At 41.5% G+C, this 27,897-nt stretch overlaps 4 protein-coding genes and 1 non-coding gene across 5 annotated transcripts in view; all 5 read left to right on the plus strand.

The window, feature by feature from the left end:
* LOC106080532 (serine-rich adhesin for platelets) overlaps positions 1-13,325 on the plus strand; it is a 556,280-nt gene extending 542,955 nt beyond the window's left edge. The window contains exons 6-7 of the mRNA XM_059361863.1: positions 1,973-12,543; positions 12,614-13,325. Coding sequence (XP_059217846.1) covers positions 1,973-12,543; positions 12,614-12,901 — 10,859 coding nt within the window. The 3' untranslated portion in view covers positions 12,902-13,325. The remainder of the gene's footprint in view (positions 1-1,972; positions 12,544-12,613) is intronic.
* A 3,858-nt stretch (positions 13,326-17,183) lies between these two features.
* Positions 17,184-18,557, plus strand: LOC106080596 (single-strand selective monofunctional uracil DNA glycosylase). The gene is made up of 2 exons (XM_013242017.2): positions 17,184-17,563; positions 17,850-18,557. The coding sequence occupies exons 1-2, from the start codon at positions 17,237-17,239 to the stop codon at positions 18,384-18,386; spliced, it is 864 nt and encodes a 287-aa protein (XP_013097471.2). The 5' UTR covers positions 17,184-17,236; the 3' UTR covers positions 18,387-18,557.
* A 2,614-nt stretch (positions 18,558-21,171) lies between these two features.
* On the plus strand, positions 21,172-21,876 carry LOC106080608 (baculoviral IAP repeat-containing protein 5). The gene is made up of 2 exons (XM_013242027.2): positions 21,172-21,474; positions 21,585-21,876. The coding sequence occupies exons 1-2, from the start codon at positions 21,172-21,174 to the stop codon at positions 21,714-21,716; spliced, it is 435 nt and encodes a 144-aa protein (XP_013097481.1). The 3' UTR covers positions 21,717-21,876.
* A 4,764-nt stretch (positions 21,877-26,640) lies between these two features.
* On the plus strand, positions 26,641-27,302 carry LOC131993965 (tRNA-specific adenosine deaminase 2). The gene has a single exon (XM_059361862.1). The coding sequence runs from the start codon at positions 26,683-26,685 to the stop codon at positions 27,166-27,168; it is 486 nt and encodes a 161-aa protein (XP_059217845.1). The 5' UTR covers positions 26,641-26,682; the 3' UTR covers positions 27,169-27,302.
* Positions 27,303-27,365: 63 nt separating this feature from the next.
* Positions 27,366-27,731, plus strand: LOC106080617 (uncharacterized). Its single transcript, XR_009396894.1, has 2 exons — positions 27,366-27,425; positions 27,498-27,731. It is a non-coding gene; the product is annotated as an uncharacterized LOC106080617 (transcript).
* The last annotated feature ends 166 nt before the right edge of the window (positions 27,732-27,897 follow it).

Genomic DNA, 27,897 nt, shown 5'->3' on the forward strand with positions numbered 1-27,897 from the left:
ACAGGGCGGTTCCGACGGGGGGTGCCACATGCTCCGACTTAGGTAGATCCGTGTCGGTTCTTCACCCCCATGTATTTTCTTTTATTCGTGTATAACCTCTAGTCCGAAGTCTCACACTTTCATTCTCTTCCCTTTCTCTCTCTCTCTAGGGTACCACAATGGGCCAAACTGGCCTCCGAGTGAACTCAACTGTGGTGGGCAACCCATTCAACCTAACCTATAGGAGATTTTTGAGCCTCCAATAAAGAGCCGATTTCTGGCGCAGAAATCGACCAATATGTGACCATTGTCATTCCTGGTATCGCCAAGTCCTTGCATTCCCATGATTGATTGTACATTATTGTTGTTATTGTCCACCTTGGCATTAAAATCTCCTATAACAAGTCTAATGTCTCCTTTTGGTAGAGAGCGTGTCACTGGGCCATGTGGGGAATAGAATTGATCCTTTGTTTAGTCGTCATCCTTTTCGGTTGGCGGGTAACATTGTACAATAGACATTTTGCGAAATTTTGAATTTAATCTTCGCATCATGTAGCGGTCGGATTGAACATTGTATGTTAGAAGAGCTCGCTTTGCTTTCGGCGTAAATTTAAATGCCGACCCCATTTATTCGGTGGACTTCTTTGCCTGAAAAAATTAAGTGGTAGCCACCTTAATGATCCATAGTTCCGGATTTCGGCCATCGTATCTCGTTGTGGGCTTGGTTTAGTCTCGATGCTTCTGAAAGAGTTCTGACGCTCTATGTTTCAATCATAAACCTTGTTCTGAATCCATAGGTCGTCATCGGGGGGTTGTCAGTTCCATTATTTCTTGTTGATGTTTTGTAATCGTGATTTTTTAGATGGATGGGGGATTGAGACATCGCATCGGTGCCTAGTGCTGGAGCTGTCAGCGACCCTCTAGACCGGGTTTTTTTATGGTAAATCTTGTGAAAATATGCGAGCTGCCGACCCTATAGCACAGACCCCTTGCGCTCGTATTCGTTTCCGTGCAAGCGGGACGCCCACTGCTTGTGCTAACTTTTTGATTCGCCCCGCATATTTAATTTCTGCTGTATCCATCTTATCTGATAAGCTTTCCTCAATCCTCCACCTGGGCGTCCGATGGGAGAAGTAGCATAGAAACTTCATATTTCAAGATGGCCATTATTAATAAACTTTCTTACAATAATATTATTGTCTAGATTTTCCTACTCACATATGATTGGCAGCCGGTTTACATTAAAGCTATAATGTAGAAATGTTTGATAAAGCTACACTCAGAGAATTTTGTTAGCAAAAACAGTAAAAATGTTTGTTGTAACAGCAGAAAGTCTCCAGCAGTAATTTTTTTGGCAGCACAGCAAACATTTTCTGCTGCTTTCAATTAATAAAGAGTTAAAAACAAATCAAAAATGTCATAAATATTTCAAAAAAAGATTATATCTCATCTTATCTTTGAATTTTACAAGCATATAAAGTAAAATGTTGTCCATTTTTCTACAATTTGCTAATTTTTGAACGAATTTAAACAGCAGACAAAATAACTACCTCTATTATAGTTTTCCTTTTACACAAAAAACTAACGCTGAAAATAGACAAATGCTTTTTTTTAATATTTATATAGCAAATGACTCAACTTTTGTTCAGAAGTTCAGTTAATTTAATGTCAGCAGACAGTGTTTGCTGATATCAGCAGACTGATTTTTCTGGGTGTATGTAAGATAATAGTTCCCTGGAATACACCTATCAACGACCGTTAGTTTTTTTTTCTTAATATTTCTACAATTCTATTCGGAGCTTATTACTATTTACAGGTGTAACTAGTTAAGATTTCCAACACGTTGATGAAATTAATCCTCCAGAGGAAATTCGTTATATTTCCTTTGATATTCATATCACAAGTAGCTCTAGTATTCTTATTCAAATTATCCCTACAATCCCTAAGCTAACATTCTAATTCGCTTCTTTGCATTCTTTCGTACATTTTACAGATATATCAACATCATCATTGGACTACAATGACAATGACAACTCTATCTATCATGGCAACGGAAATGAAGGTGCAGATGAAGAGGCCTTCTACAACACCGCCACTAGTGGCTGGGCGAGCCTCAACAGGAACAGCAACAGCAACACTAACGTCAACACCAATGGCTTTCTAAGCAATATGGAATCCCCAGAAATATTCTCATGTCTAACGGAAGGCCTACATGCCCACCAGCATGAATGCCATCTCTACTATCGTTGTGAACTGCAAAGGAATGGTTACATCAAAGCATATTTGTTAAGTTGCAAGAGAGGAACGATATTCTCACGTGATTTGAAATTATGCATGCCTCCGCTGTTGGCAAATCGTGAGGATTGTCAACATTATATCAATGAAATCGATACACAACTGACAAGTGCTGATGATGCCGATGCTGCGGATAGCATTGGGGGCCATACCATGCCACTTGGGAATTGGGGAAATGCTGACAACTATGATGATGAGAGTATTGATAACCGATTGATGCACATCCTCCAAAGGGCTCAGTTGCGGGGTGGCATTACCACTGGAGGAGGTATAGCGAATAATGGCAATGCCATGGCTGGCGGCCAACATCAATGGCAAAATTATGGCCTCACAGGATTAAGCGGAGTTTCGGTAATTTCCTTCTCCACGTCATCCGCACGTTCGGCCGGTGATATGGCTGCAGATAATGACCAAGGACCTGCATGTAGGGGCGATGGATTTATGAGCGATCCAGATGATTGCACAGTTTTCTATCGTTGCATATCGAATGGTCAGACTTTCAATAAAATTGGCTTCCGTTGCTCAGATGGTACAGCATGGGATGAATCATTGCAATCGTGTAATCACGTGGACAATGTACGTAATAATGGTGGATGCATGAATAAGCAGGATGAACAGCAGCAACAACAACAGGGACCTCAAATGGATGAACAGCAAACATCGACACAATCATCACAGAACAGTCATCAGAATACCACCTCATCTTCCTCAACCTCCAGTTCGCAACAGCAACAAAGTTCTTCGCAATCATCTTCGACATCGTCGTCAACATCTTCTTCTTCATCAGCTGCCACTCAACAATCGTCGACCGAGAGTTCATGGAGCTCATCAACTAGCACCCAAAGTTCCTCTTCATCAAGCAACAGTCAAACGAGCACTTCTAGCAACTCCAATTCATCGAACAATGAAAGTTCTACCCAAAGCTCCAATAATCAACAGTCATCGACTAGTAGCAATAATCAAAATTCTAATTCTAACAATCAATCCAATACCCAAGGTTCAAGCCAAAGCTCCGCCAACAACCAATCATCTACGGGATCAAATTCTCAAAATGCCAACAATCAGAATGCTCAAAGTTCTTCCTCTGGTTCATCCAACAATTCTAAACCAGCAGCCTCACATTGTGAAGATGAAAATACCTACATACCAGATAAGGATGACTGTGCAAAGTTTTATCGCTGCCGAGATAATGGCAATGGAACATTGGAAATGGTACCATTTACATGTGGACCAGGTACTGTATGGAATCAAGATGATAAAGTTTGCGATTTGCCAACTGATTCGCAGCGTGAAAAATGCAAAGTATCGTCATCGAACTCAGGAAATCAAGGATCCTCTTCAAGCAATCAATCGGGTTCAGCTAACAATCAATCAGGATCATCGAACAATCAATCGGGGTCATCGACTAATCAATCAGGTTCTTCAAGTAATCAATCAGGATCTTCAAATAATCAATCAGGTTCCTCAAGTAATCAATCAGGATCTACCAGTAATCAATCCGGATCTGCAAGCAGTCAATCAGGGTCTTCAAATAACCAATCAGGATCTTCAAGTAACCAATCAGCTTCTTCAAATAATCAATCAGGATCTTCCAATAATCAATCAGAATCTTCAAGCAATCAATCTGGTTCATCCAGTAACCAATCAGGATCTTCCAATAATCAATCAGGATCTACCAGTAATCAATCCGGATCTTCAAATGGTCAATCTGGTTCTTCTAGTAATCAATCAGGATCTTCAAGCAGTCAATCAGGGTCTTCAAATAACCAATCAGGATCTTCAAGTAATCAATCTGCTTCTTCAAATAATCAATCAGGATCTTCCAACAATCAATCAGGAACTTCCAGCAATCAATCTGGTTCTTCCATTAATCAATCAGGATCTTCCAGCAATCATTCATCTACCACAAGTTCTTCCAACAATCAATCAGGATCGAATAACAATCAATCCGGTTCATCGTCTAATAATCAATCTGGTTCATCTTCATCCAATAACAATCAATCTTCGTCCTCCAGCAATCAATCGGGTAGTTCTTCTCAATCTTCTTCTTCAGGTTCGAACAATGAACAAAAGCCTCAGAAACCTTCAAATCCTGATGGCAAATGTACCGATACCGAGACATATTTACCTGATAAAACTGACTGTGCTCGTTTCTATCGATGTGTGGATAATGGTAATGGGGGCTTTGATACCATTGGTTTTGATTGTGCTCCTGGCACTGTATGGGATCCAGATTCTAAAGGTTGTAATCATCCCACAGATGTACAAAAAGAACAATGTAGGGTAATGGCTAGTAGTGCTGGATCATCAACATCTAGTTCAAGTTCTCAACAGCAGGGTTCCTCATCATCTGGTTCTCAGGGATCCCAAAGTTCTACTTCTACAACTGAATCAAATCAATCTTCAGGTTCAGCAACACAATCTTCACAAACAGGTTCTCAATCATCCACTAGTTCAGGATCAAATCAATCTTCCAGCAGCAGTCAAACAGGATCATCATCTCAAGGTTCTTCTTCTACAACAGAATCTAATCAATCAACAGGTTCTACAACACAAACTTCCACACAAAGCGGATCTCAATCTTCCAGCAGTGGGCAAACAGGATCATCATCTCAAGGTTCTCAAAGTTCTTCTTCTACAACAGAATCAAATCAATCATCAGGTTCTGCAACTCAATCTTCTACACAAGGCGCATCTCAATCTTCCGGAAGCGGTCAAACAGGTTCTTCATCTCAAGGTTCTCAAAGTTCTTCTTCTACAACAGAATCTAATCAATCATCAGGTTCTGCAACTCAATCTTCTACACAAGGCGGATCGCAATCTTCCAGCAGCGGCCAAACAGGTTCATCCTCAAATCAATCTTCCTCTAGCTCAGGATCAAACCAAAGTTCTTCCACAACAACAGAATCAAATCAGTCATCGGGTTCCTCAACACAATCATCCTCTTCACAAACAGAATCGCAGACCTCATCAAGCTCAGGATCTAATCAATCGTCAAGCGGTAACCAAAGTTCAACAACAGAATCACAACAGTCGTCAGGTGGAAGCTCACAAAGCGGTTCAAATCAGTCTTCCGGAAGCAATCAAAGTGGTTCAAATTCACAAAGTTCTTCATCCACCGAATCTAGTCAATCCAGCGGTTCTACGACACAGTCAACAGGAAGTCAACAATCGTCCACATCTTCCTCATCATCATCAAATTCCAACACCACCGAATCTAGTTCTAGTTCCTCATCCAACAACAATCAAAGTTCCAGTAACAACCAAACAAGCACTACTCAAAAACCCTTCCGTCCTGCCGAAAAATGCGAAAGTGAAGAAACCTTTTTGGAAGACAAGGAAGATTGCAGTAAATTTTACAGATGTACCGATGATGGCAAAGGTGGTTTCAACAAGGTTCCCTTTAAATGTCCCCCCAACACCATATGGCATCCCGAGGCTAATAGTTGTGATCATCCTGATCAAGTTCCCAAAAGAAATTGTAAAATGCCACCACCACCTCCTCCTTCGTCAACGACTACTGAAGGCAATAATTCAACATCCTCCTCCAATCAAAGTGGAAGCCAAAGTTCAAGTTCAACAGAAGGTTCTCAAACTACGGGTAGCTCATCGAATAACCAATCCAGTTCCTCTTCGGGTTCTTCTACCACTGGTAATCAAAGCACTTCTACGCAGCAAGGAAGCAGCACCGGCCAATCATCCTCTTCATCTACGCAAGAATCTAGCACTAGTCAATCATCCTCTTCCTCAAACCAGGAAACCAGCACAAGTCAATCGTCCTCTTCATCCACCCAAGAATCTAGCACTAGTCAATCATCCTCTTCCTCAAACCAGGAAACCAGCACCAGTCAATCAACCTCTTCATCAACTCAAGAAACCAGCACTAGTCAAACATCTACTTCAACGTCTTCCTCCCAAAACTCTACATCTTCCTCCCAAAACTCTACATCTTCCTCCCAAGGAGGCAATACAACTCAAAGCAGCACCTCCTCTGGTCAATCATCAAGCTCAACCCAAGAGTCTTCTACATCCCAATCATCTACTTCGCAATCCTCCACATCACAAGGCTCCACATCATCCTCTCAAGGAACTTCGACAAGTCAAAGTTCTAGTAGTTCTTCCTCCTCTCAGCAGTCCAGTACCACATCTTCCAATCAGCAAAAGCCCATAGGTAGCTGCCATGACAACAATCAGTATTTGGAAGATGCTCAAAATTGTGCACGTTTCTATAGATGCGTGGACAATGGCAAAGGTGGTTACGATAAGGTAGCCTTCACCTGTGGTCCTGGCACCGTATGGGATAGTCAAATAGAGGCTTGTAATCATGCCTGGGCTGTGAAAGATCGCAAATGTGGTAGCGGTTCTACGCAAACGGAAGCGACCACTCAAAAACCTACAACTCCTAGCTCGATGCCCACTAGCAAGCCTATGGAAGAACCTCCTACATCGGGACCAACAACTACATCAACACAAAAACCCAAGCCTGCGACTCGGCCTCCCACGACTGCGCCACCTGCTCCTCAACCACAAGGTATTTGTAAGACTGATGGTTTTGTTGGCGATCCCAATGATTGTGCCCGTTTCTATAGATGTGTGGATAATGGGCGAGGAGGATTTACTCAGTATCCCTTCCGTTGTGGAGATGGTACAGTTTGGGATAGTGATTTGCAAACCTGTAACCATGATCTGAATAAATGCAATTCAAAACCGGGATATGAGACCACAACCCAAGGAATGCAGACAACCACCACTGCAAGACCTACAACCAGCAAACCCCAGCAGACAAGCCAGAAGCCACAGACCACCACTAACAGCAGCACCACAGGAAAACCAGGTTACGAACCAACAACTGGTAAACCCCAAGAGACTAATCAGAAACCACCAGAAACAACCACACAGAAACCTGGTAAGCCCACCACCCAAAATAGCAGCAGCACAGGAAAACCAGGTTACGAACCAACAACTGGTAAACCCCAAGAGACTAGTCAGAAACCCCCGGAAACAACCACCCAGAAACCTGTTAAGCCCATCACTCAAAAGCCTCAAGAAGAGACCACTACTACAGCATATCCTCAGACAACAACAATGAAACCAGATCCCAATAAACCCATCTCATCAAAGGATCCCTGCCCCAAGGAAGGTTTCTTTGGTGACAAGGACGATTGTCAGCGTTTCTTCAGATGTATTGACAACGGCAAAGGTGGTTTTGAAAAGCATTCCTTCAAATGTGGCAACGACACTGTATGGGATGCCGAAATTGAAGGTTGTAATCATCCCTCGGCTGTATCAGATACAAATTGTCATGTAGGAGAGGGTACAACCAATGCTCCTGGCTATTATCCAACAACAACTACCAACAAATATGACACTACAACAACTTCTAAACCTATCGGCAGTGAAGAAACTACCACTATGGCAACAACATCAACTACTCCCCTACCAAATCTTCCACCAGGAACCAAATGTCAGGGAGAGGGCTTAATGGCGGATCCCGAGAATTGTCGCATATTCTATCGGTGCACAGGAGATAGCAAAGGTAATTACGAGAGACATGAATTCAAATGTGCCAAGGGAACCGCCTGGAGCGAGGAAAAACAGGCATGTGATTATAGGGAAAATGTGGAGCGTTGCAGTGGAACCACTGAAGAACCAGAACCAGAAACTACCACTACAATGGAGGAGGTAACCTCCGGCACTACAGATAAATTTACCACCACAACGGAAAAATATACCACCACTACTGATAAATACACCACCACAACTGACAAACCCACCATGACCACTACTCAATACCCCACAACCACAACTCAAGCTATCACCACCAAAAAGCCCACCATGACCACTACTCAGTACCCCACAACCACAACGGGGGAAACCACCACAGTAACTTCCACCACTGCAGATTATACCACAACAATACAACCCACTTCCACCACTGCCATACCCAACTTACCTCCAGGCAAGAAATGCCAGGGAGAAGGTTTTATGGCCGATCCTTATGAATGTCAGAAATTCTATAGATGTATCATGACTGACAAAGGCTACGAAATGCATGAGTTTAAATGTTCGAAAGGTACCGCCTGGAATGAAGAAAAGCAAGCCTGTGATTTTAGAGAGAATGTGGAGCGCTGCGCTGGAACCACTGAAGAACCGGAATTAGAAACCACCACAGAGTATGAGCAAACAAGCAGTACAACGGATAAATACACCACTACCACAGAGGGTAATGAGAAACCCACAACCACCACTATGCCTACCACGACCTATAAACCTACCCCACCAACAACTGAAGCGGCTACTACCACCATGGTTACAACTACCATGCAAACTACAACAAGTAAACCTACCGCGACTACAATGTCTCCGGAAACTACCACCGTGATTTCTACAACATCCTCCACCACACCTATTCCGAATCTTCCCCCTGGCAAGAAATGTCAAGGTGAGGGTTTCATGCCCGATCCTGATAACTGTCAGAAATTCTATAGATGTACCGTGACTGACAAAGGCTACGAAATGCATGAGTTTAAATGTTCGAAAGGTACCGCCTGGAATGATGAAAAACAAGCCTGTGATTTTAGAGAAAATGTGGAGCGCTGTGCTGGAACCACTGAAGAACCAGAATTAGAAACCACCACAGAGTATGAGCAGACGAGCAGTACAACGGATAAATACCCTACAACCACAATGGGTAGTGAGAAACCCACCACCACCACTATGCCTACCACGACCTATAAACCTATCACAACAACAACTGAAACGGCTAGTACCACCATGATTACAACTACCATGCAAACTACAACAAGTAAACCTACCGCGACTACAATGTCTCCGGAAACTACCACCGTGATTTCTATAACATCCTCCACCACACCTATTCCGAATCTTCCCCCTGGCAAGAAATGTCAAGGTGAGGGTTTCATGCCCGATCCTGATAACTGTCAGAAATTCTATAGATGTACCGTGACTGACAAAGGCTACGAAATGCATGAGTTTAAATGTTCGAAAGGTACCGCCTGGAATGATAAAAAACAAGCCTGTGATTTTAGAGAAAATGTGGAGCGCTGTGCTGGAACCACTGAAGAACCAGAATTAGAAACCACCACAGAGTATGAGCAGACGAGCAGTACAACGGATAAATACCCTACAACCACAATGGGTAGTGAGAAACCCACCACCACTACTATGCCTACCACGACCTATAAACCTACCACAACAACAACTGAAGCGGCTACTACCACCATGGTTACAACTACCATGCAAACTACAACAAGTAAACCTACCGCGACTACAATGGCTACGGAAACTACCACCGTGATTTCTACAACATCCTCCACCACACCTATTCCGAATCTTCCTCCTGGCAAGAAATGTCAAGGTGAGGGTTTCATGCCCGATCCTGATAACTGTCAGAAATTCTATAGATGTACCGTGACTGACAAAGGTTACCAAATGCATGAGTTTAAATGTTCGAAAGGTACCGCCTGGAATGATGAAAAACAAGCCTGTGATTTTAGGGAAAATGTAGAGCGCTGTGCTGGAACCACTGAAGAACCGGAATTGGAAACCACTACCATGGAATATGAGACTAGCACCACGGATAAATACACCACAACAACAATGGGTTATGAGAAACCCACCACAACGATGCCAACGACCACATTAAAACCCACTATGACCACAACAACACAATATCCCACCGGGACTAGCACTACCACAGATTACACCACCACGATGGAGCCATCATCCACTACACCCATTCCCAATTTACCACCGGGTAAAAAGTGCATGGGTGAAGGATTTATGGCCGATCCGGATAACTGCCAGAAGTTCTATCGCTGCATAATGACTGACAAAGGTTATGAGATGCATGAGTTTAAATGCTCCAAAGGTACCGCATGGAGTGAAGAGAAACAAACTTGCGATCATCGCGATAATGTAGAACGATGCCAAGGGCAAACCGAAGAACCCGAACCCGAGACAACTACAGAGGAATATGTGACAAGCAGCACAACGGAGAAATACACTACTACGACTGTGGTAAGCACCACCTCGGAAATTGAGAAACCTCCTGCAACAACAACCACTTCAGAGATGCCTACCACCACGACTTTAAAACCCACCACCACAACAGAAAACCCTACAACATCGAAACCCACCACTATGACCGCCATGGAGACCACAACTATCGGTTTTACCACCACAAGCGATTACACCACCACAATGGAACCTACTTCGACGACTCCCATACCTAATTTACCTCCCGGAAGTGAATGCAAGGGAGAGGGTTTCATGGCCGATCCCGACAACTGCCGCAAATTCTATCGTTGCGAAAAGAGTGACAATGGCTATGTTAAGCACGAATTTATGTGCGCCAAAGGTACTGGCTGGAGTGAAGAAAAACAGACCTGTGATCATCGTGACAATATCGAACGTTGTCAGGGACAAACTGAATCTCCTGACCCGGAAACAACGACCATGGATAAACCCACACCAAGTTCAGAAAGTCTTACAACCACAACCAGTGGTTATGAGAAACCAACGGAAACCACCGCTACGGGCTATGAAACTACAACGATGTTGACGACACAACCACAAACTACCAGCACAGAATCAATGTCAACAAAACCACCTGCGACCACCACTGAAATGCCAACCTCTACCGGTGATTACACCACAACCATGCAACCCACCTCAACAACTCCCATACCAAATTTACCACCTGGTACCAAGTGTCAAGGTGAGGGTTTCATGGCAGATACCGATGATTGTCGAAAATTCTATAGATGTGTGGCCAATGGCGACTCATACGAAAGGAAAGAGTTCACGTGTGCCAAAGGCACCGGTTGGAATGAGGAAATACAGACATGTGATCATGCCGCCAATGTTGGGCGATGTGAGGGACAAACTGAGTCACCGGAAACCACAACAGAAGCAATAAGCACGGATAAGCCTACAACAGCGACTGAAGTCACCACAAGCCCTGCAACAGCTACACAGAAACCAACGGAGACAACCACCACCGCGATGCCAACTACCACTACAAAGCCAACAACCATGATGCCATCCACCACAACGATGCCAACCACAACAACAATGCAATCAACTGAGACAACAACCACCGAAGGACCAACCACTCAAACAATGCCCACAACAACGGGTATGCCGGGCTATGTCCCCACCACAACCACAGACTCATCAGCGACAACAACCGAACAATATGAAAGCACCACAATGGAGCCCATTAATCACACATGTACAGCTGAAGGATTCTTCCCCGACCAAGAAGACTGCAATCGCTACTATCGTTGTGTGGATGCCGAAAAGAACGGCAACTACCAGGTGTATAGTTTCCGCTGCCCTAATGGCACTGTTTGGGACACTTCATTGGAGACCTGCAATTATGGCGATAAAGTATCAGGAAATTGTTCTTCAGGAAGTGGAAGTACTACTACAGAGATGTCTACCACAGAAATGGGTACTACTGATAAGCCTGAGACGACAACAATGGGACAAATGGAGACGACCACCACAACTGACAATCCCAAGGAGACCACCACTACTGGTAAGCCTGAGATCACGACAACTGAAAACCCCAAGGAGCCCATCACTACTGGTAAGCCTGAAATAACAACAACAGATAATCCTAAGGAGACTACCACAACTGATAATCCAAAAGAAACCACCACTATTGAGCCGTGGACCACAACCACTGATAACCCCAAGGAAACGACGGGAAAACCAGAGACTACAACCACAGATAACCCCAAAGAAACGACAACCACGGACAACCCCAAAGAAACTACCAGCACCGGCAAACCAGAGACTACAACTGTATATCCCCAAACTACTACGATTATGACTTCGGAAGCACCCACCGCGACAGGCAAACCACCTATGGAGACGACCACATCGGAAGTTGTTGAAACAACTACGACCATTGAACCCATTACAGGGAAACCAACGACACAGCCCGAAAGCTCAGGCAATATGACAGGACCATGTCCTCAAACTGGTGAGGGACAAAATCTCTTTATATGTCCCACAGGATTTAGGCGTCATCCCAAACACTGTGACATGTTCTACCAATGTACAGAGAAACAGGATAGCTATGATCAAAATATTGTAGTATTCCAATGTCCCAATGGCACGGTCTATCATGAGGATCTGAATAGGTGTGATACTCCCAAACAAGGTGAAAATTGTAATGCAATGGCTCGCACCACATTAGCGGGGCAATTTGAAGATGACTACAAGCAAAGCCATACGGTAAGTTACATGCACTTTTCTCTCTCCCATTTTCCATCAAAAATATTCAACTTCTTTTGTTGCCCCACAGATACAAATACGCTCAACTGCCCCTCTTTGTCCCGCCGAAGGACATTTTGCCCTCAATAAAGACGATTGTGGACAGCTCTTTGTCAAATGTCAATACTCCTGGGACACACAACGCTTGGAGGGTCAAATCTTCAGATGTCCCAAGGGCTTTTCTTATTGGTCTGTAAGTCGTCGCTGTGAGAGAGCCCAAAAGTTACAGAACTGCGCCACCACAAAATATGACATTTCCTCCTCAATTCCCGTTGAATGGTCAAATATTGGCAATAGACGTAGAAGTCTTAAGATTTAATTGCTCCTAGGTTAGGTTAGAAGATTAAGTCATTAATTAGAGCCTAGTTAAGAACAAATGAACTGTTGTTTCTTATGCCTGTAAAAAAAAAACAACATCCAGAAGGATAACCAAACATACATATGAACCATTTCTGCACAACAAACACGGAAATGGAAGAAGACTGAAATTTGACATAAAAATCTTAATTTTGCAGGCATGACAAACGATCGTCATAAGAAAAAGTATTTATTATAATTTTTAGCATATAAGAACAATTTGGGTTTTTTTTATAATATTTGGTGTTGGATTTTAATTTAAATGGGTACGGAAATTTGGGTCTTTTTTGAACAATAGGCTTTTGGGGAATATTGCCAACCCAGCTTATGTTTTTTTTATTTTAATGTAATTGTTAGTACTTAATTTATATTTACTTGTATTTATATGGTTCATAAGATTTTTTACAATAAAATGCCATAATAATTCCGTAGTTCATAAGTAAACAAATAAATACAGTATCATTTGAAATGAATTTAAAGTTTTCTCATTGTATCTTTCAGGGGGTGTTTTAGAAGATTTATTGGCCAGGAACAGAAGGGTGACCATACGCACAAAAAAAAACAGTAAGGAAAGGCAAAAGTCGGGCGGAGCCAACTATATTATATCCTACACCACCGAGTATACCGAGTATATAATACTTTTAATAGATAGCACTTATATCAAAATTGAGTCAAACTTTTTCTTACGATGGTACGAAAATTGTGGCTTTTACAGCCTTAAAAGTCGAAACGCATAAAAGATATATATGGGAGTTTTATCTAAATCGATTTTGATGAAATTTTGCACACGTATTGAGATGTCAATTAAACCATGTCGTAAAAAATTTTGTAGAGATCGGAGCAAAATTATGGCTTCTACAGCCTTAAAAGGCCATATCGGATGAAAAATATATATGGGAGCTATATCTAAATCTGGACCGATTTTTATGGAACTTTGCACACAAATGAGAATGTTGAATAAAACGCTCCATGTCAAATTTTGTAAGGATGCGACCAAAATTGTGGTTACTACAGGTTTAAAAGGGCATATCGGATGAAAGATATACATGCGAGCTATATATAAATCTGATCCGATTTACATGAAATTTTGCACACATATTGGAACGTTACAAAAAGCACTTCGTGCCAAATTTTGTAAAGATCGGACCGAAATTGTGCCTTCTAAAGCCTTTATAGCTTAAATCGGACGAAATATATATATGGGAGCTATATCTAAATCTGAACCGATTTATATGAAATTTTGCATACATATTGGTACGTCACACGAAACATTTCGTGCTAAATTTGGTAGAGATCGCACCAAAATTGTGGCTGCTACAGCTTCTAAAGGGCATATCGGATGAAAGATATATATGGGAGCTCTATCCAAATCTGGCCCGATTTCAATAAAATTTTGCAAGCATTTTGGGTCGTTAAAAAAAACACTTCGTGCCAAATTTTGTAAGGATCGGTCCAAAATGGTGGCTTCTACAGCTTTAAAGGGCACATCGGATGAAAGATATATATGGGAGCTATATCTAAATGTGAACCGAATTTTTTCAAAATCAATAGCGTTCGTCCTTGGACAAAAAAGACACTTATGCTAAATTTTGTGAAATTCGGACAACAAATGCAACCTGTACCTTGACTACAAGAATACATGGACAGACAGACAGACGGACATAGCTAAATCGAATCAGAAAGTGATTCTAAGCCGATCTGTTGGAGAAATCGGAATATACTGTATGTATGAAAGAGATTCTTGGTGACATGACGACCTACCAAAGAGGCCGCGTCTTGGGAACCCACCGCCATGGATTTTGCTTAAAGTTTACACAAAAGATTTTGACCGTACGTAACATGCTTGTTGGAAGTCGTAACAGAACACTTCGTGCAAAATTAAGCCCTATCGGAAAACAAGTAAAAGCGTGCTAAGTCCGCCCGGGTCGAACCTTGAGAACCCATCACCATGGAGTCTGCTAAAATATGGGAGCTATATCTAGTTATAGACCGAATTGGACCGTACTTGGCGCAGTTGTTGAGAGTCATAACAGAACACTATATGGAAAATTTCAGACAAATCGGAAAAAAATCGCGGCTTGTAAGGGATCAAGAAGTCAAATGCGGAGATCGGTTTATATGGGAGATATAGCAGGTTCTTAAACGATTTGGACCGTACTTAGCACAGTTGTTGGAAGTCATAACAGAACACTATTTGCAAAATTTCAGACAAATCGGCCAACAATTGTGGCTTCATGGGCTCAGGAAGTCAAATCGAGAGATCGGTTTATATGGAAGCTACATTTAAATCTGAACGCCATATCGATTCAGATTTAAATGTACCTTCCATATAAACCGATCACTTGACTTCCTGAGCCCATGAAAGCCACAATTTTTTAACGATTTGGCTGAAATTTTGCACATTTGCAATCCCCACGACCTATATCAATATGAAGTATCTGTGCGGCTACTTCAACTCGTTCGACAGCTATCGTGATTTCGACAGACAGACATACTTGGCTAGATCGACTCAGAACGTCAAGACGATCAAGAATATATATACTTTATAGGGTCTAAGACGAATATTTCCAGGTGTTACAAACGGAATGACTAGATTAGTGTACGCCCATCTTATGGTGGTGGGTACAATAATCATCTGCAACAGAAATTATTTAAAGCTGAAGTGATATCAGGAAGAGAGAGACACACTTATCACTAGGTATCCAGAGAGGGTACCCTTTTTCCGCTACGCACCACTCCCGCTCCGACAAAAATGTTTTCACTTCGCTCGGCCAATTTTTTTTCGCTTCGCTTCGCCCCGTTCCCGCTCCTTTGATTTTAAATTGACTATTTATTTTAATACCCTTCACCATAGGATGGGGATATGCTAATTTCGTCATTCTGTTTATACCTCCTCGAAATATTCGTCTAAGACCCCATAAAGTATACATATTCTTGATCGTCATGACAATTTAAGTCGATCTAGCCATGTCCGTCCGTCCGTCTGTCTGTCGAAAGCACTCTAACTTTCGCTGGAGCAAATTGAAGTTTTGCACAAATACTTCTTATTAATTTAGGTCGGTTGAGATTGTAAATGGGCCATATCGGTCCATGTTTTTATATAGCTGCTATATAAACCGATCTTATATCTTGACTTCTTGAGCGATTAGAGGACGCTATTTGTATCCGATTTGGCTGAAATTTTACTTGAGATGTTTTGTTATGATTTCCCGCAACTTTGTTAAGTAGTGTTGAAATCGGTCCATAACTTGATATAGCTGCCATATAAACCGATCTTGAATCTTGACTTCTTGACCCACCAGAGGTCGGAATTTTTATCCGATTTGGCTGAAATTTCGCATGACGTGTTTTGTTATGACTTCTAACAACTGTGCCAAATATGGTTCACATCGATCGATTACCTGATAAAGCCGTCATTCAAACCGATCTGGGATCTTGATTTCTTGAGCCTCCAGAGGACGTAATTATTATCCAATTTTGCTAAAATTTTGTTCAACTCCCATGACCTTCAACATTCGTGTCAAATATGGTCCGATTCGGTCTATAGCCTATGATACAGCTCTCATATGAACCGATCTCCCTAATTTACTTTTTGAACACCAAAAGGGCGCATCTCTTATTCGAATTGGCTGAAAATTTACACAATGACTTCAACTATAGTCTCTAACGTTCAGTTAAAGCACGGTCCGAATGGGGTCATAACTTGATATAGCTCCAATATTATAGCAATTATTTTCTTTTATCCTTTGTTTGCCTAAAAAGATATATCTGGAAAAGAACTCGACAAACGCGATCTATGTTGGAGGGTATATAAGATTCGGCCCGGCCGAACTTAGCACGCCTTAAGTTGTTGTTTTCTCTATTTAATTTATTTTCTAGCCAATAAATAAAGGAAAACGAACCATTTTGACAGTACTTTTAATTGAGGACGTCAACTTGTTCTATTTTTACATTCATTCTTTGTTTACGTTTTCTACTATTTACATTTTCAATCATCAGATTTGACATCCTCAATGATGTTTAATTTTTTCGCATGTGACCTAACCTTTTATTATTGAATCCTGATGTTGCGCATTAATTTTGAACATAACGGTCAAACAAAATAACCCTTTTTGAAATATCATGGTTGCCCTTTGTTAGTGTGAGTCGCCCACTGATTTACATATGTGTTAACACTCCAAAGTGAATGTCAAAGACGCCGGCCAACAGCTGTTTTTCCTATTCGTTTTTGTTAATACTCTACACAACCTGCTATCGATGAAGACAACAACACCATACTACTTCAAGCGCTTTAAAAATGTTAAAAAAGAAACTTGAATATAAAATAACAACAAATCCCACTCCAAATACCAGCCATAATGTGGTTGATACAAATAGAAATGAGGTATTAAAAGTTTCGCCATACTTTGCCCCCTCCTTTTGGGAACAATTCTATGGTTGGGAATGTCAACTGAATGGGTCATTACGTTTGCTGACACCTGTTCCGGAGATAAAGCATATTTACAACCCCGTGGAATATGCGGCACAGGTGCATTGTGAATATCTAAAACGATTTTTAAAGGGACCAAAGATGGTGATGTTTATTGGCATGAATCCGGGAGCGGATGGCATGGGACAAAATGGGGTGAGTATAAAAATCAAATGAGTAGAAAGATTTCAATTTAAAAATTATATCGCAAACCATACTCGCATAAATGTGGCATGGTGGAAAAGACGACATTTTTAATATATCACAATACGAAACCCAAACAAATGGGCATTTTATGCAAATTTCTTCATTAAAAGATAACTTTCCGCATCATTTTTGAAGTGTCCTACACATTTATTTTGGTTTTTTAGTCTTTCTTCAAAAACTTTGTGCGCATCATAGTCCATAGTCTTAATAATGTTAAATGAATATTTTATTTTAGGTTCCCTTTGGCAATATATCCACTGTACGGGACATCATGAATTTGAATGGCCTTATCTCTGAGCCACCAAACCAACATCCCAAAAGACCCATTAAAGGATTCGACTGTACCAAAGAGGAGCCAAGTGGCAAACGTTTATGGACACTCTTTCAGAAACTATCATATGATTCATTAGATGTCTTCTTCCAGCTTTGTTTTGTGCACAATTTTTGCCCATTGATGTTTTTCGATGCTCAGGGGCGCAATATAACACCAAGCGAATTGAAGGGTCCCTACAAAAAGCACATACAAGATACTTGTCTTCGCACCACCGAAGCGCAATTGCATTTAATACAACCTGAAATAATTATAGCCGTTGGTGACTATGTATTCAGAACTCTGAAGCAGTCCGAATATTGTAAAAACAAACGTCTATTGCGTTTGGATCATCCCAGTCCACGATCGCTAAACAACACCAATTGGCCGGAGAAAGCGGAAAAGTTTCTGCGAGAGAATGATCTATTGAAGTATTTGAGAAATGAAGTTAATATTGATTGAACTTAATTTTATTCTGAGCTGAGCTCGGTATTGTGCAAATATGGTATTATTTTAAGTTTTTAAGACATGAAGTATTATATTTTAAGTTTTGTTTTGTAATCTTTAAAGCATTATTAACCAATATTAAAAACATGAACTTTTTTATTTTCATAATGTATGATTGACAGAAAACTTTAAAAACAAAGAAAAAACGTGTTCTGGCAATCATACATTTATTTCTAAAGAAAATTATGTCGAAATTTATTGTCTGTTTTTAGGATATATATGTGACCTTTTTATATTTATGAAGCTTGGTTGTTGTTGTTGCAGCAGTTTGTTGTGTTCTATCTTTCGTCGGCTTGATTCTGTTGGGAGGCCACCGTAGCGCAGAGGTTAGCATGTCCGTCTATGACGTTGAACGCCTAGTTTCGAATCCCGGCGAGAACATCAGAAAAATTTTCTGCGGTGGTTTTCCCCCTCAATGCTTGCAACATTTGAGAGGTCATGTAAAACTTCTCCAAAGAGGTGTCCCACTGCGGCACGCCATTCGGACTCGACTATAAAAAGGAGGCCCCTCATCATTGAGCTTTAACTTGAGTCGGACTGCACTCATTGATATGTGAGAAGTTTGCCCCTGTTCCTTAATGGAATGTTCATGGGCAAAATTTGCATTTTTGTTTGATTCTGTTGAGTGTCAAGACCCAGGAACTCTGCGACTAAGATTGGGTGCGTCCACAGGGATCTGGGTCAGAGTCTGGCAGGGCAGTTAAACAGGTGACGTGTATCGTGCGGTCCTTGGTTACAATCAGCACATTCATCTTTCACTTCGGCATCAATCCTAGCTCTGTAGGAGTTGAGGCGGCAGCATCTGCCGCATCTGCTACCGTGTCTGCATGAATGTTGTCTAGACCTGCTTAATATGCCACTTGATCTAGAGTTTCTCTTTTGTAGCGCTGAACCTCACGCTCTAGATCATGTAGATCTACCTTAAGGCTTCTAGACGGTGGATATCTATCCACAAGACGATGATTTGGATGGTCTCTGCGATAACAGCCCAAAAGGTATTGCTTAGACAGCATGTAGTTATGTCTTCGCAGCGGAAAGATCTTTATCTCCTGATGAAGGTGGTCCACATGAGACAACCCGTCGCAGTTCAGAGGGCGGCATTCTGACAGATCTGAATATTATTCCACTGCGTGTCACAAAGTTGACGAGACCACACTGGCGCTGCATAACTTACCACAGACCGGCCAATTGATTTGTACGTGGTCAACAAGGTTTCTTTGTCTGCACCCCAAGTGACTTGAGGACCTTGTTTCTACTTTTGACTTTATCGCAAATTGTTGTGGCATGTGAGGAGAATGTGTAAGACCTGTTAAATGTGACCCCGAGTATTTTGGGATACTTGATGGTCAGAATCATTTTTCCATCGACCATCACAGTCAGCTCAGTATTCACCTCACGCGTATTTGTAGTGAACAATGTGGCTAAAGATTTGGTGGCAGATATCTTCAGATTTCTTGCAGCGAAATATGAGGCAAGTTCGTTGAGGCAGACGTTCATCCTATCGCAGATGTCAACAATGGGTGGTGGCCTGAGGCCATGATCGTACAAGCGTCCACATATGACACGATCTCTATGCCGTCTGAAGGGGGTGGAATGGAGGATAGGTAGAGGTTAAACAGTGCCGGAGATATCACCCCACCTTGGGGAACTCCCTGTTTCACTCCACGGTGCTGAGACTTCTTATCCCTAAATTCCACAAATGACTGGCGACCACAGAGATAATTCGCGACCTCGCGATTCAGCCCTAGCTAGAGGGACGTGTTGGCGATGTCCTCAAATAATTTGACATGGCTGACCGTGTCGAATGCCTTCGATAGGTCCAGTACCACGAGAACCGTCCTATCACATAGCCTGGGCTGATTGAAGACACTGTGAAGACTAAGTTAAATTGCTCCAAGTGTTCCAGCCACAAATTCTGCTAATGATTGTTGACTACCCTTTTTATCAGCGAGCTGAATCTGGAAATAAACCTACAACGAATCCCTTCACGGTCGTCTGCGAGTACCACTGCCAGCGCGAGTAAAGTCCCGTTTATACTGCTCTTGAAATCCTGATTTAATGGCTCGATCATCTGTGTTCCCTTTATAAAATCAGCTGCCTAAAAATTGGACCCAGGAAGCATCTACGGCGTCTTAAGAGTTTTGCACCTTTTTAACATAGGTAATAGATTACGATAGATATGCAAAAAACATAAATTAAGCTTTAAAAGAAGGAAAAAATATTTCAAAATATCGCACGATTTTTTTTTTAAATTTTGTTCTTTCTTTTAGAGCTTAATTATTTTTTTTTTGCATATCTATCTTCATCTTATCCTTCGTATTCCTGGGCTGAAAATTAGGAGGGGTACAAAAAATTTATAAATCGCCCTATAAAATCTCGTTTACCCTTCTCTTTAAATCCGATCATCTGTTTTCCCTTTATGAAATCAGCTGACGAGAGCCTTAAATCCGTATTTAATGAGCAATGTAAACGGGGTTTAAAGTGCAGTTTTTCCATTGAAAGCGCCATCTTCATTTAAAAGTGTTGTTACTACCAAGCAACACAAAATTCCTCACTTTGTTTAGGTGGCACACTGGTGACATCAACTCTGTACGTGCTATGTCAATTGTCATTATAGGGAAAATCTGGCAACGACATTGCCAATATTTAAACACAGCACAACAAACGAACGTACCGCGAAAGTGACGCTCACAATTTTACAATAAAACATAACATTAATAACTTTTTACGTACCAACAAAATGAGCGAGAAACTTAGTGACAAATTTAACAAATTCCAAAATGTCTTTCTGATGGAAAAGCATCGCATTGATAGTTTTCAAAAATGGCCCTACGATGAATCAGTGGAGTGTAGCATTACCAAAATGGCCCAAGCTGGTTTCTATTGGTCAGGCAATATGACGGATGAGGACACCGTGACCTGTTTTGTTTGTGGTAAAACATTGCATGGCTGGGATCCTACCGATGATCCATGGAAAGAACATGCCAAACATGCACCACAATGTCAATTTGTAAAATATGGTCACAAAGAAGCTGATTTGACGGTGAGTGTGTGTGTGTGTGTGTGTGTTTGTTTTGGGGTGACTTTCATGCACAAATCTGATAAACAGGAAAGATCATGATGTATTATTTTTGTTTTCTTTCTTAATTTTAGTTGGAGGAATTCCTGAATATTTTCTCGGCTGTTGGCATAAACAAAATGCTAAAAGATATCAATAATATTAAATCAAATTTTCTGGCACGATCATCATCGGAATTGGAAAGTTTTCTTATGGAGAAAAAGTAGTGCTAGCTAATGCCAGAATATTTTATTGTTAGGATATTTCTTTTTTGTAATTTTAGTATACAATTCTAGTTTAGTAGTAAAACCAAAATAAAAGTTTTTTTTTATCTACTAGTTTGCAATAAAGCGGAAATTTGTTTATGAAGACAGCAGATACATATGTGTGTACAAATTGAGCACTAAGAGTGAAGGTTACCATTAAGAATTGAAAGAGCTAGACAAGAATTGAAGAGCCAGAAGCAAAAGGAGGACCTATTAAAGCTGTCAAATTTAAACTATTTTTTAAAGGCTGGTGGTCTAAAGAGTTACGCCATTACTTGCAACGAAATTAGCGAAATCGGTGAGGTAGACGTTTAATCTATCGCAGATGGCTTTAACGCGGGGACCCAAATCCATGACCCACAATCGATCTCATTACATTAAAAATGCAAGTTGTTTCCTAAGATGAAAAGAACGTCAACGCGAGCCATAACCAAAAACTAACTTTACCTAGTTGTACGTACCGGATTGACTGAAGTCTTTCATCGCCAAGGCTGGCGCCTCAGTATACAACAAACATTCTACAACCTTCTCCAATACGATTATAACGTGGGCCCCTTGGAGTTTGCATATGTATATGAATTCGACTTTCACATCAACTGGATGAACCTAACATGCAAGTTCCAAGGAATATTGGCAATACAAAAATAAACTGAACTGAACTTCTATAAATAAAACTCAAACTTTGGTGACAAATGAAGATTTTATTCTGGAACCATTGTTGAGCTTAGGGTTCGTGAACTAAAATCTGGTTCATATTTCTCGGGGAACTGGAACTGAAAATCCATAGGATGGTCAACGAACATTAGCGCAATTTATTGATAGAGCACTTGAAGCAATGTTAAAATACAAATTTGCCCATGAACATTCCATTAAGAAACAGGGGCAAATTTCTCACATATCAATTAGTGCTGTCCGATTCGAGTTTAAGCTCAATGATAAGGGCAATCATTTTTATAGCCGAGTCTGAACGTAGTACCATAGTGCGACACTTCTTCGGGGAGAAGTTTTTACATGGCTGCCATACCATTTTTTCCAATGGAATAGTACCCCACAAATGTCGACTGCATTATGAGGCGATAACCGCCACTGAAAATCTTTTCTTATGTTCTCGCCAGGATTCGGCCCAGGCTTTCAGGGCCTAGGCGAAAATGTTAACTACTGCGCTACGGTGGCCTCTACTTGAAGCACTGTTACTTAAGATATTAGTAAGCTGGAGTTACATTAGTTGGCTATTACAGAACATTCGATCTTCTGCGATCCTTATCCAATCTCTGACACCTAATTTCTAGATGTCTTTCTCCACTTGGCCACTCCATCGGAGTTTGGTTGTTGTTGTAGCCACATTGGTATGTGGAGGTAGCAAACCTCGTCAAGCTCCATAGGTAAGAACGCTCGTTCAGGTCCAAAGGACCGATCGCTGCGGAAACGTTGTTATTGTTGCATGTGGAGGTAGCGATCCTCATCAAGCTCCTGTAGGTAAGCAAGCTCATTCCGGTCCAAAGGACCGATCGCCGCAGGAACAGGGTGACCATCATAACAAGCATCGTAGGCACTCAGTATTTGTGCAAGAGCCGGTGCCGCCCGACCTCTCACTAAAAATCTCCGCTCGATATCGCTGATTGTCCGCGACTGCCGTTGCAGATACTCCGTATGTCATATCGAGTATCACAGGCACTCAGTATAAAAACAAAAGTCGGTGCCGCCCGGCCTCCCACTGAGACCCCCCACACGAATTCACTGATTGTCCGCGACTGAAATTGTAGCTACTCCGTATACAAAGCATTCCACTAATCCGCAACCTGCGGACGCTCCCGATAGCTGAGCTTCTCGTGATGATGATGAACATCACACAAATCGGAGCTTAGAGTTCCAGCTCGTGTGGTGCTCATAGTCAATCCGTGCCGGGGAGTTTTGGTTGTTGTTGTAGTAGTGTGTTGTACACTGGGGAGTTTGGTCTTCCCCTTTTGCGTTTTCTATAATGGTCGCCTTAAAAGGACTTCTTCACTGGAGCTTCTTTATTCATTCTGCTAAGTAAATCTCAAATCTGGTAGAAGCTATGACAGGACCGTGACTTAGCAGTGATTGATTCGAAAAGGTGCGCTAGTTTGTTAAACCGCGAATTACAAAAATCCAAACAACCCATTCAACGAAAAAGTAGTCTTCGAGCCTATCAACAACAATCACGATTTTCCGTGTACGATGTTACGAATGACATCCGTTGCGCCAAGTCATCCAAGGCATTGGGCCACGACGAAATCTCTATATGATTGGACGTTTCTCGTGGCATTGTACCTATCGAAGGCATTCGACACGGCCAGCCATGCCAAACTATTTGTCGACTAACAAGTCCCTCCAGTCAGGCCTGAAACGCTGGGTCGCGAATTATGTGTGTTGTCGCCCGTCATCTGTGGAATTTAGGGATAAGAAATCGAAACACCGTAGAGTGAAACAAGGAATTCACCGAGGTGGGGTTATATCTCCCTACCTATCCTCCATTCCACCCCCTCCAGACAGCATAGAGATCGTATCATATGTGGACGATTGTACAATCATGGCATCAGGCCCCCACTCATTGATGACATTTGCAATAGATTAAACGTCTACCTCAACGAACTTGCCGCCTATTTTGCTGCAAGAGATCTTAAGGTATCTGCCCCCAAATCTTCAGCTTCATTATTCAAGTGTTCTCAAATACTTGGTGTCACATCTGACAGCTCTTACACATTCTTCCTACATACCACAGCAATTTTCAATTAAGTCATAAGTAGAAACAAGGTTCTCAAGTCACTTGCCGGCAGCATTTGGGTTATGACAAAGAAAGCCAGTGTGCTCTCGTCCGCTTCGTGACAGGCAGTGGAATAATATCCTGAATGTCACTCTTCGAACTGCGACGGGCTGTCTCCTCGGTTCTCTCTCCATCAGGCGACAAAGATCTCATCTGTGCGAAGACATAACTACATGCTGTCTAAGCAATAACTACTGGGATGCTAACGCAGTGACCATCCAAATTATCATCTTGTGGATAGATATCAACCGCCCGAAAGCCTTAGGGTGGATCTACACGAATTAGAGCGTGAAGTGAGAACCTCTAGATCAAGCGGCATATCAAGCGGGTCCAGTCAGCATTCATGCAGACACGGCAGCAGATGGGGTATATAGCTACCGGGTGCAAGTGGTTCTGAAAAACGAACGCCTCCCATTGCACCTGAAGAAATTGACTTCCCCCGCCAAACCAGAATAGTTCCGGCTCTATTCCGATCCGGCAGATGCAGCCGCCTCAACTCCTCAATAGTAAGGATTGATGCCAACCTGCAGGATGCGCACGTCACTTGTTTAACCGCCCAGCCAAAGCCGCTCGTCTCAAACCCAAATACCTCTGGAGGCACCCCACCTTAGTCGCATAGTTCTTAGATGTGGATATTTGACAAAATCAAGCTGACGAAAGATAGAACACAACACACCGTTGCAACAACAACAGAACTCCCAGAAGATTGCTCTACGAACTGCAACTGGCTGTCTACTAAGTCTAAGTCTGTCTACTACTACATGTGGACCACTTCCACCAGGAGACAAATCCTTTTAGTGCGAAAACACAATTATCTGCTATCTAATTCTCTGATGGCCCGCCAAGAGACATCAGTTTAACCTTCTCAGTGTAGAGTGGGACGTTCAGACCCAAAAGGAAATGTCGAAGAGCCTAACACAACTCACTGTCTCAAATTTCAACAAACTTGGACAATAAATGCGCCTTTTATGGCCCAAAAACATTAAATCGAAAGATCGTTCTATATGACATCTATATCCAAATCTGGACCGATCTAACAAAACTCACTGTCCCAAATTTTTGCAAAATTGGACAATAAATACGCCTTTTATGGGCGCATAACATTAAATCGAGAGATCGGTCTATATGCCGGCTAATTCCAAATCTGGACCGATCTGTGCTATATTGCAGAAGTATGTCGAGGGGCTTAACTTAACTCACTGTCCCAAATTTCAGCGACATCGCACAATAAATACGCCTTTTATGGGCCCAAAACTTTAAATCGAGATATCGGTCTATATGGCAGCTGTATCCAAATCTGGACCAATCAGGGCCAAATTGAAGAAAAATGTCGAAGTGCCTAACAAAACTCACTGTCCCAAATTTTATCAAAATCGGACAATAAATGCGCCTTTTATGGGCCCAAGACCTCAAATCGAGAGATCGGTCTATATGGCAGCTATATCGAAATCTGGACCGATCTGGGCCAAATTGAAGAAGAATGTCGAAGGGCCTAACAAAACTCACTGTCCCAAATTTCAGCAAAATCGGATAATTAATGTGGCTTTTACGGGCCTAAGACCCTAAATCGGCGGATCGGTCTATATGGCAGCTATATCCAAATCTGGGCTGATCTAGGCAAAATTGAGGAAGGATGTCGAGTGGATTAACACAAATTACTGTCCCAAATTTCAGCAAAATTAGATAATAAATGTGGCTTTTATGGGCCTAAGACCCTAAATCGGCGTATTGGTCTATATGGGGGATATATCAAGATATAGCCCATCTTCGAACTTAACCTGCTTTAAAAAAAAAAAGAATCTGTGCAAAGTTTTAGCTCAATATCTCTATTTTTAAAGGCTGTAGCGTGATTTCAACAGACAGACGGACGGACATGGCAAGATCGTCTTAGATTTTCACGCTGATCAACAATATATATACTTTGTAGGGTCGGAAATGGCTATTTCGATGACGAAATGAATATATCCACATCCTTCGGTGGTGGGTATAAAAATTACTTGCACAGTGCGTTTATGTACAAAACATTTTGCTATGCATTGACAACACTTACTGTTCATGTGGTTTTGTTTGTAAACAAGTGGTCGAAGACTCGAATGCTATTTCTTTAGATAGTTTTAATACAACAGCAAATAATTTTACCCAATGGCATATGAAAAATACATGGCTGAGGCTTTTGTGGAAGCTCGCAATGCCCTGTCCGCTGGTGAAGTTCCTGTGGGTTGTGTATTTGTCTATAATGAAGACATTATTGCCCGTGGCGGCAATGAAGTAAATGCCACTAAAAATGCCACCCGTCATGCAGAATTCATATGCATTGACCAAGTATTGGAGTACTGTAAGAATGAAAATCTCTCAGCGAACGAGGTTTTTCGTGAGATATCTGTCGTTGTTACTGTGGAACCATGCATAATGTGTTCAGCTGCCCTACATGATCTCAAGGTGAAGGAAATAGTTTATGGATGTGCCAATGATCGTTTCGGTGGTAAAACAGTGGTTGATGTTCCCAAAGTTGTTGGATATTCGCTGAATGTCATTGGAGGCATAAGAGCAGACGAGGCAATGGAATTGTTAAAAGACTTTTATAAAGGAGAAAATCCATCAGCTCCAATTGCGAAAAGTAAAAGATGATTATGTTTGTTGGTTTAGTGTGTAAGGTTAATGTCCCAGGCGTCTTCATTATCATAGTAGATACGCCTTTCTTAATGTCGATAGTGCCTAATAAATTTGTTTGACAGTTTGTGTTTTTCGTTTATTACCTATGAGTTGGTATTTTTTATTATTTTAATACAAAAATACATTTTTATCGTCGCGAAAAAGTCTATTTTCGTAGGAAATTCCGTTCTTAAAACCTTTATTTTATAAAAAATTTTAAAATTTTGCATATGGTAAGGTATTTTTTTGAAATTTTCATGTAGAAAAGTTCAAAATTGATTTGAATTACAAAATTTCCCAAAAAGCTCCAAACTTTAATAGAAAAATGAGTAAAATATTGACATAAGTGAGCTCGTCGTCCTATGTGTCCCGTGATGATACCGAAAACTATACTGACCACCAACGGAATCGTTACTCCATCCACAAGATGCTGCTTTTGATGGCAAGTGCGATATCATCTACGTTAGTAACAATTAGTTATACATTATTTGAAACATAGGGCTTTTATCATTCCGAGTAAAACGTGCGTTTTGATTGAATCATGGCGAGGAAATTAGAAAATTTCTTCAACTTAAAGTTGTCTGCTAAATTAAGTCGCTTTGGGGCACTCTGTCAAATTTGGTCTTTTAGATATTGTGGTGGAGGCTTCGTCTCTAGGTCGAAAAACATGCCAGTACCAAATTTTAAGACATTCAGATGAAAACT

This window comes from Stomoxys calcitrans, chromosome 2 (genome assembly GCF_963082655.1).
Source record: "Stomoxys calcitrans chromosome 2, idStoCalc2.1, whole genome shotgun sequence".
In the NCBI taxonomy this organism is placed as follows: Eukaryota; Metazoa; Arthropoda; class Insecta; order Diptera; family Muscidae; genus Stomoxys; species Stomoxys calcitrans.

Bases quoted from the DNA above. Each gene is read 5' to 3' on its own strand.
- LOC106080596 (XM_013242017.2), top strand. From the start codon at position 17,237: ATGTTAAAAAAGAAACTTGAATATAAAATAACAACAAATCCCACTCCA. The intron at 17,564-17,849 runs GTGAGTATAAAA...ATTTTATTTTAG, and splicing joins ATGGCATGGGACAAAATGGG to GTTCCCTTTGGCAATATATC.
- LOC131993965 (XM_059361862.1), top strand. From the start codon at position 26,683: ATGGCATATGAAAAATACATGGCTGAGGCTTTTGTGGAAGCTCGCAAT.
- LOC106080608 (XM_013242027.2), top strand. From the start codon at position 21,172: ATGAGCGAGAAACTTAGTGACAAATTTAACAAATTCCAAAATGTCTTT. The intron at 21,475-21,584 runs GTGAGTGTGTGT...TCTTAATTTTAG, and splicing joins ACAAAGAAGCTGATTTGACG to TTGGAGGAATTCCTGAATAT.